General features: G+C 41.3%; 1 protein-coding gene across 2 annotated transcripts in view; it reads left to right on the forward strand.

The window, feature by feature from the left end:
- Positions 1 to 13,272, forward strand: part of LOC135220891 (ubiquitin carboxyl-terminal hydrolase 24-like) — a 394,433-nt gene that overhangs the window by 216,646 nt on the left and 164,515 nt on the right. For both annotated transcript variants that reach the window (XM_064258501.1, XM_064258502.1), the window contains exon 18: positions 3,660 to 3,817. In XM_064258501.1, coding sequence (XP_064114571.1) covers positions 3,660 to 3,817 — 158 coding nt within the window. The remainder of the gene's footprint in view (positions 1 to 3,659; positions 3,818 to 13,272) is intronic.

Raw genomic sequence — 13,272 nt, forward strand, 5'->3', positions numbered from 1 at the left:
AATGTGTTATATACCAAAATGATTGCAATTTAGTGTACATTACAAAAAAAAAAAGTAACTTGTTACCTTTAACCGTTTTGCGCACAGCGCGATTTGAATACAATTATATATGAAATTTCGTTTTTGCGCTATCATATATCGCATTATTTATATATGATAATGATAATTTTTTTTCATTTCTGATGGTTGCATACTAAACTTCAGCCAATGACAAAAAAATGAGCCAAAAATGAACTCTTAATCTTGAAAACTAAGCCCGCTGTGATTTTTTGAAAAAAATATTTTTTCCGCTTCCGCGCTCACTCTGAAACACCTCCGGCACATGGGAGACAATTTTTTTTACCGCTTCGGCGTTTAAGGGTTAAAATCTGTTATTAATCATATGAGGGTATCCGTCCATTAAGGGTTAATTATCATTTATATTATTCTATCTTGTGTGTCTAGATTGTATGGTATAGGCAGTCCTCATTTATCGGCAGCATTGTTTAGCAGCATTTAGATTTTATGACTGTTGGTCAATGATGTTAACCAGATTTTTAGCATCGTTAAGTGGTTTATTGGTGTCGGTAAAGCACTTTATTGGCACAAGTAAGTGGTTTATTGGCATTAGTAAGCAGTTAACAGCACTGTTAAGCATTTATTGGCGCTTACAATGTCATAAATTCCATTTATATCTTAATTATTGTGATGTGATATTTCGGTTATCGATGATATTCAGTTATTGGTGCTCAGCTGGGAACAGAACCCCCGCCATTAACCAAAGGTTGCGTGTATTATATTATTTCTACTTTGGATAGGTCCCTGAGCTGAAATATTATCACGATTACAGGCAGGCCCCCGGTTAACAGGAGTGGTTCCATTCCCGGCCAAGCATCGAAGGTCATCAATAACCAGAATGTTGCAGTGTAATTATGGTAATAAAAGGCGTTTACGTCGTAAGCGCCAATAAACCATTTAACAGCTCTGTTAACCGCTTACTAATGCTGATAAACTGCTTACTGATGCTGGTAAACTACTTATCAATGCTGATAAACCACCTGCCAAGGCCGACAAACCGCTTACCATCACCAAAAATCGCTTACTGCCACCATAAATTTCGTTAACAATGTTGTTAGCTGAACGTTGTAAAACCAAAATGCTGTTGACTGATGCTGTTGATAAGTTGGTACTGCTGGTATTATGGTTCTGACTTATACCGAATTTCAACTGACAGCAAGCCGTAGGAATGGATCTCTGTCGTAACTCAGGGACTGACTGTAATGGCTTTGTATGAATGCAGTTGTTTTCTTAGAAGCATTTAATGCAAAGTAGTTAGGAGGCTGAAAATAAGAGCAGAAGTACCCTATGAGTTCAGTGTCCCATAGGCATGTGTCACTTTAGTAACTATCTGAGAGGAAGGCAACAAGTAATACTATCTATGAATTATCATGTAAAGGATAGACATTAAGGGAATTCTTTGGATGACTTGGTAGTGTATGATGGTAACGGTTATGATGATGAAGACCCGGTTTCAACCCTTGTCAGTAGTTCATGATCTACTATGACAATTGCTGTCAACAAAAATACATGTAACTTTTTGTTAGGGAGATCACAAATAGAATGTGGTGAAAGCAGAATGATATTGCTACATCTCTACACAATAGATAACAGCAAGTTTCAGTTTGTGCTTAAAGGCTAAGGATGAAGAAGGAACTTGAACCTCAAGAGCTACAGCAGAAACATTTGGATATGATGATCTATAGTGATGAAAATGTTTAATTCTTCTGCTTAGGTTAGAAGAATATCTGCAGTGGAAGTGATGCAGCATATTTCGTAATAGTGGTTCTAGGTAGGTAAGTTATATTTGATAGATTGTTTATAGATAAAAAGAATGAGTGATTACTAGAAGACTAATCCTTGCACATAAACATTGTCTGCAACACGAACCCATAATGTCTCGAATGTCCCAAACCACACAAAATCTTAGACTAAAACGTTACCCTATTCCCAGAAAATGTGTCGAAAAATATAATTGAAGGAGAAATGAAGCATTGAAATTTCATAGAATAAATTTTTCAGTATATCATAAAAGATATTTCAAACTGCAAATTTACTAACAAAGGAACAAGATGTAGTTTGGCCCCTCTCTTCCAAAAGGGGCAATATACCCTGAGAAACAGAGCAGCATTTTATGTAAAATAGTTGAAGACAAAGCAGTAGGCATAGGACTAGAAGCACATATACTGCAAGATGCCTCTGTCCCCTGAAGAAGCGTGGACACGGGAATCCTGGAAGGCCAGGATAAAAACATTGATGCTCATGGGATTTCTTAGGCAGGATAGGAGAATATACAAAACAACCATACGGGCTTAGGTAAAAAACTGGTTTGGGAGGGTGGGAGAGACAGTCAAGGTTTACACTGTGGTTTGGGAGGGAGGACAGCAAAGGTACAAAACTGGTTTGGGAGGGAGGACAGCAAAGGTACAAAACTGGTTTGGGAGGGAGGACAGCAAAGGTACAAAACTGGTTTGGGAGGGAGGACAGCAAAGGTACAAAACTGGTTTGGGAGGAGGACAGCAAAGGTACAAAAAAACTGGATTTGGAGGGCGGACAGCAGGGGGAGGTACAAAACGGTTTGGGAGGAGGACGCAAAGGTACAAAACTGGTTTGGGAGGAGGACAGCAAAGGAGTACAAAACTGGTTTGGTTTGGGAGGTTTGGGAGGGGGACAGCAAAGGTAAAAACAAAGGGCTGGTTTGGAGGTAGGGAGGACGCAAAGGTAAAAAACTGGTTTGGGAGGGAGGACAGCAAAGGTACAAAATGGTTTAAGGAGGGATGACATCGGCAAAGGTTTAAGGAAAACTGGGTTTTGGGAGGGAGCACAGCAAAGGTAACAAAACGGTTTTTGGAGGGAGGACGAAAAGGTAAAAAACTGGTTTGGGAAGGGAGGACAGCAAAGGTACAAAACTGGTTGGAGGGAGACAGTCAAAAGGTAAAAACTGGTTTGGGAGGGAGGCGCAAAGTTAAAAAACTGGTTTGGGAAGGGAGGACACAAAGGTACCAAAAACTGGTTTGGGAGGGAGGACAGCAAAGGTAAAAAACTGGTTTGGGAGGGAGGACAGCAAAGGTACAAAACTGGTTTGGGAGGGAGGACAGCAAAGGTAAAAAACTGGTTTGGGAGGGAGGACAGCAAAGGTACAAAACTGGTTTGGGAGGGAGGACAGCAAAAGGTCAAAACAAATGGTTTGGGTAAAACTGGAGGGTAAAAAGCAGGGACAAAGCTGGTTTGGGGAGGGAGGACAGCAAAGGTAAAAAACTGGTTTGGGAGGGAGGACAGCAAAGTGAACGTCCACTCTCTAAGGTGGTTGAAGAAAGACGTATGTCTGGATTTATGTGCGGTCTCTGACTCGCTTTCACCTCAACTACGTATGTATTGGATGCCAGATGCCACAGATTCCTTGCATTTACAATTTTTTATTGTTTTTAACTGGTTTCCAGAGCTGGTGCCAGAAGATTTATCGTACTGTCAAGACTGAAGGTTTGTTAGTTATGAAAAATACAAATTAATAAAAGATTTGTCATTTTTGTATTTAATGTTGCAGTTAAATTTCAGATTTTTTGGTGTAGTAAATTATGTTATATGACTATCTCGCATTTAATAATTCTATATTTGAATTGCAGAACGTTGGTATGGCATGGTTAGCGTAAAAGATTTCATCATAGAGGTGCTTGTTGGCTGCAGTTGTGAGGAGGTGCGTCAAGTTGCTTACCAACAGCTCACAAATCTCATTAAACTCTCCACAACAGCATCAGTGCAACCCAGTCATTTTCTTACTCAGGTATGGCACCGAGTTGATAAATTCAGTTGTTGAACACTTAATTTTGATGAGAATGGAAACTTTTGTTAGATTTTTCATTTTATTTGTGTTAGATAAGATTATAATACCATTTGGTTACAAAACAAAGTGGATGTTGTTAATAATTTTTATAATCTTACTGCATTTAGAAGAGCAAATAATTGAAGACTTGGTGAGATGTCAAATTTTTTTATACAAATCCATAAAAAAATCCATCAATTTCTGTATTTTATCATGTGCAGTTAGCACATAGCAACTCCAAGGACAACAACATAACTTCCACCTGGCTAGGTATGCATCTTGAACTGAGCACCCTTGGTAGTAATTTGACCATTCCCTGTGTTATCTGGACTCACCATGAGGAATTAGTGGTTGGGAGAAGGGCACTTCTTGTAAACTGATGAGTTTGTATTAGAATGCTATAACATTTATTCTATTAGAATACAATACCATTTATTTGCACTCAACCCCATCAGTTTACAATTGCCTAAGTTGTTATTTGAGCAGAAGGCTTCATGTTTTATCAAAATTAGACTGAACTAATGAACTAAAGCAACCTTCTGAGAGCGGGGGTGGGAGAGAGAGAGAGACTTTAAAAATAATATGGAGGACAGAGTTGGGAAATTTTTATTCACTTATGTAAAATATCATACTCTTTAAAAAAGAAATTTCTTAAAAACAATAAATTCAGAATATTAGATTATCCCAAATATATCAACCAATTTTTTCTATTCATGTATCCAAGATCAATTTTCCCAGTCTTCTTGATCTTGAAATGGTAGAGAGACTACCTGCTCAGCTCTCCCTGGCCAACTGGAAAGGACAAAAGGATACACATTTTTGTATTTGAAAAATAAAAATGATATGCAGTTAAAAAGAATGGAATGTGACTTCTCCAAGTTTTTTGTATGCTTAACCCTTAAACGCCGAATGGACATATTAAACGTCGAGTCAAAATGTCTCCCGTATGCCGAATGGACGTACCATACGTCGACTCAAAAAAGTTTTTTTTTAAATTCGCGGAAAAATACTTATAGGCCTACCAGGCGAAAAATTTTGAATCACGCGCCTTGGGGGATGCTTGGAGTTCACGGATCAAGGCGTTGTTTTGTTTACAATCGTTACGCAGGCACGCAAGCACGAATTTCTTTCTTATCGCACTAAAAAGTATCAGTGACATCTCAAAAATTATTTCGTCACTTTGACATAATTTTTGCACCGTTTTAAATTATCCGTTACATGAAGTATTATATATGAAAATGTGCGCAATTTCATTTAGAATACAACAGCAAAAATACTCATGATTGTAGCTTTTATCAGTTTTGAAATATTTCCATATAGATAACGATAAGTGCCAAAATTTCAACCTTCGGTCAAATTTGACTCTACTGAAATGGTCGAAAAACGCAATTGTAAGCTAAAACGCTTATATTTTAGTAATATTCAACTATTTACCTTAATTTTGCAACAAATTGGAAGTCTCTAGCACAATATTTTGATTTATGGTGAATTTATGAAAAAACTTTTTCCTTATGTCTGCGCGGTAACTCTCCCGAAAAAAATCATACATGCGATTGTGGTAATGTTTGCACCATTTTAGAATTAGCCGTTACATAAAGTTTTATATATGGAAATGTGCGCAATTTCATGCACAATACAACTAAAAACAACCCATGGTTGTAGCTTTTATCAGTTTTGAAATATTTTCATATAAAAAATGATGTGACAAATTTTCAACCTTCGGTCAATTTTGGCTCTACTGAAATGGTCGAAAAATGCAATTGTAAGCTAAAACTCTTATATTCTAGTAATATTCAAGCATTTAACTTCATTTTGTAACAAATTGGAAGTCTCTAGCACAATATTTTGATTTATGGTGAATTTATGAAAAAAAAATAACATTTTCCTTACGTCCGTGCGGTAACTCTTCCGAAAAAATCATACCTGCGATTGTGGTAATGTTTACACCATTTTAAATGAGCCGTTACATAAAGTTTTATATATGAAAATGTGCGCAATTTCATGTAGAATACAACGAAAAATAATTGAAGGTTGTAGCTTTCCTCATTTTTGAAATATTTGCATATAAATCACGATAAATAGAAAAAAAACCACGTTCGGTCAACTTTGACTTTACCAAAATGGTCAAAAAATGCAATTGTAAGCTAAAACTCTTATATTTTAGTAATATTCAATCATTTACCTTCATTTTGCAACAAATTGGAAGTCTCTAGCACAATATTTCGATTTATGGTGAATTTATGAAAAAAACTTTCCTTCCCTCCGCGCGCGGATTCTCCGCCATAAATCTGTGAAATGCGTACATCGCATTCTCGGAAAATTTGCTCCGTTTCATATTGGGCATTTCATAGAATTTTATATATAAATATGTGTGCAATTTCATGTAGAATAAAAGGAAAAGTATTTGAAGCTTGTAGCTTTTCTAATTTCCGAAATAATTGCATATAAAAAAAATTTATAAAAAAAATTCGACATTTGATCAACTTTAACTCGTCTGAAATGGTCGAAAACTGCAATTGTAAGCTAAAACTATTACAATATCGTAATATTCCATCATTTAACTTCATCTTGAAACAAATTCGAAGTGTCTATAACAATATTTAGATTTATGGTGAATTTTAAAAAAATATATTTTTTTACGTCCGCGTGTTACGAATTCATGCATCATTTTGTGATAATATTTTCTCTGTGTTGCTTTTATCATTTTACAATGTGTTATATACCAAAATGATCGCAATTTAGTGTACATTGCAACGAAAAAAAAGTAACTTGTTACCTTTAACCGTTTTGCGCACAGCGCGATTTGAATAGAATTATATGTGAAATTTCGTTTTTGCGCTATCATATATCGCATTATTTATATATGATAATGATAATTTTTTTTCATTTCTGATGGTTGCATATTAAACTTCAGGCAATGACAAAAAAAGGAGCCAAAAATGAACTCATAATCTTGAAAACTAAGCGCGCTGTGTTTTTTTGAAAAAAAATATTTTTTCCGCTTCCGCGCTCACTCCGAAACACCTCGGGCACACGGGACACAATTTTTTTTTACCGCTTCGGCGTTTAAGGGTTAAAGAGCTTTCTTGAAAAAAAATGTATGGAAGCTAAAGTTAAAAAATAAGGAAGTTAGAAATTTAAATTGAAAATGTTCATAATTTTGTCCATTCTTATTTGCAAGTGTAAAATAGCATATTTTTTCACATAAGTGACTTACCAAACAATTACATTAGCTGTACGCTTTCTTAACCTGGCAGCCAAAAATTCAAATTCCTGGCGGCGGTAGCAGCGCTGCATCGTTTGTGTAGGTGATACAGATCCCGCCCACTTTCGGGAATACCTGGTACTGCTGAGCTTTAGACTTCAATTCGTTTTCTGCCGGCCACGGTGTAACACCGGTAGTTTGTTATTGCAGTCGACTTTCATCGCCATTGTGGATTTTTTCTTTTTGGTGATGTACAATTTCTTGGTTGGCTTTTTTGCTTCATCAGTTAGCTGCCAAGTTATTAACAAGTTATTCCGAAGATGGCTGATGCTAGTTCTTCTTCAGTTAGGTAGCTAAACTATTTTACGATCCGCACTCCAAATATGTTAATGTAGGGGTCAGTGCTGTAGCAAGGAATTAACTTGTGATGAGTGCTGTAGTTTAGGTGAACAAGGTTGGAAGACTTTTCGAGCCCATTTGGATAAAATGGACAAAGATAGAAGGAAGCAGCGCTTAGAGCGTGTAGTAAAACTAGAGTAGAGACAACTTCCGTGCCTTTAGAGGCGAGTAAACCGTCACTATCTTCTCCACTTTTATCTAATATTTCACTTTTTGATAGTCCTCCAACTTCAGTACCAATTACTCCAGACCAGGTAGCCCATGTTTCCGATCCCAACACCATTTCCATGTTAGAGGTGCGTTCGTAAAGAGTCAAGCGATAAGGCCAGTGTTAGGTCAAGTGTCAGTGTCGTGTCCGAGGAGGCGGCTGTCTGTTCCCCCTGTTCTCCTAGACGAAGGTCACTGTCATATTCCCCAGCTCCCGGGAGAAGACATACCGTAGGTCGAAAGGAGACTGGGGGAGTTTGCCCACGGTCAGTCGCCGACTCTTTCGATGCAGTTGACTAGCGAGTGCCCAGAAAACGCCGCTGGAAAGGCGTAGATATCAGTGACGCGCAGTTGTCGTCTGACTCGGAAGTGCAGTCGCCTGTGTCGAGGCGAAAAGTGTGGAGTGATTTAGTGTCGCGTCCTTTGAAGAGACATGCCCAGCGTACGAGAGGGATGTTGCCGCCTCTTCGGATAGCGTAACTTCGGACGGAGTCAGACGCTTTATGTGCGTTACAGCGCTCGCGCGTTTGCGAGACTGCCTCGCCTCGTTGAGTATCGGTAGGAGTTTTGACTCGTTCGCCTCATTCGTCTCGAGCTGTTTCGACTCGTTCGCCTCATTCGCCTCGAGCTGCTTCGACTCGTTGTGTATCGATAGGAGTTTCGACTCGTTCGCCTCATTCGTCTTGAGCTGTTTCGACTCGTTTGCCTCATTCGCCTCGAGCTGCTTCGACTCGTTCGCCTCATACTTCTCGTGTTGTTTCAACTCCAAGTTGTTTGTTTTCGAAGAAGAACCGAACGACAGCCACGACCCGGACCAGATTTGCGGGAAGGATCGTCAGTCCTCTTCGGATAGTGTATCTTCGGACGGAGTCAGATATTCAGGTGCGTTACATTCGCACACTTGTGAGACTGACTCGCATCGTTGGATTCGTTGTGTGCAGTGGTACCGTTGTTTCTACATAAAGACAAATGAAGAATTTCATTATTCAGTGCCGTAGCCTGTGGTCGGAAAAGCCACGAGGAGTTGCCAGATGTTGCCAGAAAGCCACACTTATAGACGAAATTCCTCAAAACGGTAACCCTGGTTGTGTGTCGATAGGAATTTCGACTCGTTTGCCTCATTCGTCTCAAGCTGATTCGACTCATTCGCCTCATACGTCTCGTGTGGTTTTCAACTTCCATTCGTTCGTTTTCGAAGAAGAGCCGTACGACAGCCACGACTTCGGCTTCACCCAAGGATGATTCGAAGGCCAAACCCTTGCTAGAGGATTCCAGTTTGGACCCATACAAATATCAGCTTCAAGAATTGATGGTCTTTTTGTAGAAGACAACAAGCCAGACGGAAGAGGAAGACGGGGTGTTGACCGGCATGTCAGAAGAGGAAACCCAAGACCAGGATTCAAAGACCTCTTCTGCTTATTCTAGTCTGTTAAGGTTCCTGTTGCAGACATATCCGGACTTTGTTTTTTGAATCAGCTTACCCTTCTTCCCCTCCGTCGATGTTTATGAAGGATAGGAGATCAACGCCTTCGGGATTACCGAAACCAGTCCTCGAAGAAAGCACTGAAAGAAGAGAAGAGTGGCTTGCTAAGAAGAGGGAGTCAGGCAACGCTTCGTTCGCCTTCCCTCAGTCGAAGTTGCAATAAAAACTACAGGTTTTATGTGACATGAGAAGTTCCTTCTTTGGGAGTTTCTGCCTCCTCCCAAGGAGACTTCTCCGGCCTTGTGGACTCTTACTTACTCTGCCCGCTGTGGCTAAGGCGACTAGGAATAGTGTCTTCCTAGTTAAGTCTCTCATGGTTGACGAATTCAATGGTTCAAATTGGGGACCGTTGAGCCACCTTAAACTACATCTAATTCCATTCCACTTCTTCATGCTTGGAATCTTGGAGGAACTAAAGACGAATGTCGAGGCCTCTATGCTTGGAAACTGATGTAACTTCTTGGTGTCCCTCAGAAATAACAAAATTCCGCAATTTCTGTTATAGGTGTTTCAGAAGAAGAGATGCTAGGTCGTCTGCACCATGACCTAAAACTCCCACTGGGATTGGTAGAGCTCAGCAGAAGAGCTTCTTCTGCAGCTATCAATAGTTTCTGACGCCCTTCGCGGAAACCCTTTTGCTCGGACCAGGTTCTTTACAGTCTGAATCCTGTCAGGGCCAGAGCAGACAACCTTTGTGGCATCGGTTGTAATGGGGTTATCTGAGAAGTAATGGATTTTGTGGAAGTAGTCTGGTAAATCCACCAGCAGATTGAGAAGGTCCGGGAACTGCTCTTTCCTGGGCCAGAATGGCGCTACTAGGGTCATTGTCACATTCTGGTGCGATTGAAGCTTGTTTAAGATCTCTCATCATTCCGAAGGGAGGAAAAGCGCAATCGTCTAGTCCTGCCCAATCTAGCAGCATCGCATCTGTTCTCCACGCTAGTGGTTCTGGAATAGGAGAACAGGAAGGGGAAGGCGATTGTCCCTCGATGTGGCGAACAGGTCTACTGATGGTCTTCCCCAAAGCTTCCAGAGGTCCTGACACACACTCTTGTTCAGAGTCTTTTCTGTTGGTAACACCTGATTGATCCGACTCAGTTCGTCTGCAATCACGTTCATTCTCCCTTATGCAATCTTGGAAGAAGGGTGATCCTCTTCTCGTTCGTCCAGGTGAGGAGATCTTCGGCTATCTTGCTGAGAGAGAACGAGTGGGTCCCTCCCTGCTTCCGCACATATGGCAATGCTGTGGTGTTGGCTGAGTAGTCTGCTATGTTTCCGCCGGTGACTAAAGGTGGAATGCTTGTACTCCTAAAAGGATGGCCTTCAATTCCTTCCCATTGATGTGTAAGGTCTTTCTCATTCTGTCCACAGACCTGATACTCTCTTGGCTCCTAGGAGGACTCCCCATCCGCTGGCTGAGGCATCTGAGAAGAACTGCAGGTCGGGGTTCGACACGACTAGGGAAATTCCTTCTTGTAATCTTTCCCTCGAAAGCCACCAACGAAGCCACCATTATCTCTTCCATCAGGGGGAAAACTAGTGTGTCCGACTGTGTCTTCCGGGACCAATTTGTTTTCAAGAACTGAAGCGGCCTCATGTGTAGGCGTCCTGACTTAACAAAACTCTCCAGTGAAGCCAGGGTCCTGACTAGGCTCATCCATTCGAGAGCTGAGCAGGATGGGCGAACCAGAAACTGTTGGACTGGTGACAGGCAGGATTCTATCTTTTTCAGGGAGAGAAAAACCCGAAAAGCTAAAGAGAATCAGCCTTAATAGAGAATCCTCTGAGTAGGAATGAATTGGGACTTCTCAGTGGTTATTAAGATACCAAATTGTTGTGTCAAAGTAAGCGTTTTCTCCAAGTCCTTCACACGGATGACTGGATCCGGCTCTCAGAAGCCAGTCGTCTAAGTAAAAGGCTGTGCAGCCATTTTCCCAGAGGAGCGAGAATCCGAGTAAATACTTGAGGTGTGTGGCAGACCGAAGCAGAGGGCTCTGGACTGGAAGACTAACTCTTGAAGACGAATCTCAGGAACTTTCTGGAGTTCTGATGAATGGGGACATGGAAGTATGCATCCTTCAGGTCGAGAGATACCATCCAGTTGCCCGGTTGGATGGCTGACATTACTGATCCACTGGTTTCCATTCGGATTTTCATCTTCTGGATGAGGATGTTCAAAGCGCTCACGTCCAAAACAGGTCTCCATCCCCCTGATACCTTGGGGACTACAAAGAGCCGGTTGTAAAACCCTGGGGAGTTCGTGTCTGTTACCTCCTCTATGACCTCTTGACCGATGAGCTCTTCTACGTCTTTGGCTAAAGCCAAAGCTCTTTTTGATCCCGTAGAGTATGCTTTCAAACAGACAGGTGTATTCGACAGTGGTGGATCCGGTGAAAGGGATCACATATCCCTCTCGAAGCACCTGTATGATCCGCTGTTCTGCTCCTCTTTGACCCCAATTCCTCCCAGTAGCTGGGGAGTTTTGCCACCACGGGTGGGTGAAGGACCTTTCGATCATTTATCTGTCTTAAAGAGAGGTCTCTTGGTAGACTTGGAGGTGGTTCGTAGGTTAGTCTTTGGTCTCTGCTGCCACCTCGACTTACCTCCTCGAAAGGTGTGCTTTGCTTTTGGAAAGGTGAAGCTTTGGCTGCTGTCGCCCGAGGTTCCTTAGGTCTTCTCACTGATTGAGACAGAAGATCATTGGTGGACTTGTTCTCGAGGTCCGACAGTACATGCTTGATGGTTTCTTCTGGAAACAGGTGTAGTTTACTTAGGGGGGAGAACAACAAAGCCGATGTTTGTTTCGTGGTTACTCCTAGAGATGTGAAGGAGCACCACCGTTCTCTCTTCTTGAGTACTCCCATAGTGAATAAGGTGTAGTTTACTTGGGGGGAGAACAACAAAGCCGATGTTTGTTTCGTGGTTACTCCTAGAGATGTGAAGGAGCACCACCGTTCTCTCTTCTTGAGTACTCCCATAGTGAATAAGGCAGCCAATTCCACTGAACCGTGTCTTGCTGCCCTGTCCGTACAGGACAACAGATTGAACCAGTCTGCAGAAAAAATCCTCATCCAGAGACTGGCAATCTTCAATTTTCTGGCTAACGCTGTAATTGTCCAATCCAGAAAACTGAAGACTTCTATCACCTTGTATAAGTTCTTCACCAGGTGTCAATAGCAGAAATGGTATTGGGAGAGGAAGCATAGGGGGACCCGGTGTTTACCCTCTACTGTCTCCTCGCCTTGAGTTTGAGGTGTTTTGTGTTTATGGGAAGCCTTGGGGTACATGTACCTGAAGTACCCACCAGTTCTTTTATCTGATTAAGGGTATCATATGGTTTTTAGTGTATGTGATGGTGTTGTGTAGTGTTATCTGGTCTTTTCGCCCAGGGCAAGGGCAAACTATTTTTGTTTTTGTCAATCATCGGTGAACTTCCATGATTGCAAAAATCCCACCATTAGTAGGGACGACCCTGGCCTTTACTGCCACGTCTCCTACATGTGATGAGAGCGCCGACCAGAGGCAGTATCTACCTGTAGCTGCTCTCTCACAAGATAAGGTACTGCAGACATTATATATAATGTGAGCACATGACTGTTGTTTTTGTTCATAAAGCTGTCCATATACCCACCTTCCGGGTAATGTGGAGTCAGCTAATGTAATTGTTTGGTAAGTCACTTATGTGAAAATGATATTTTAATGATAAAATAAGGTTTCACATATACTTACCAAACAATTACATAATCAGAGCCCTCCCTCCTGCCCACAGATGGACGTTGCGGCTCAAACGAATTGAAGTCTAAAGCTCAGCAGTACCAGGTATTCCCAAAAGTGGGCGGGATCTGTATCGCCTACACAAACAATGGCAGCGCTGCTACCGCTGCCAGGAATTTGAATTTTCGACTGCCAGGTTAACCCTCTTACGCCGATTGAACGTATTAAACATCGAGTCAAAATGTCTCTCGTATGCCGATTGGACGTATGATACGTCGGCTCAAAAAAGTTTTTTTTTAAAATTCGCGGAAAAATACTTCCTACCAGCCGAAAACTTTTGAATCACGCACCTTGGGGGATGCTTGGAGTTCACGGATCAAGGCGTTGTTTTGTTTACAATCGTTACGC

This window comes from Macrobrachium nipponense, chromosome 2 (assembly GCF_015104395.2).
Source record: "Macrobrachium nipponense isolate FS-2020 chromosome 2, ASM1510439v2, whole genome shotgun sequence".
Lineage (NCBI taxonomy): Eukaryota > Metazoa > Arthropoda > Malacostraca > Decapoda > Palaemonidae > Macrobrachium > Macrobrachium nipponense.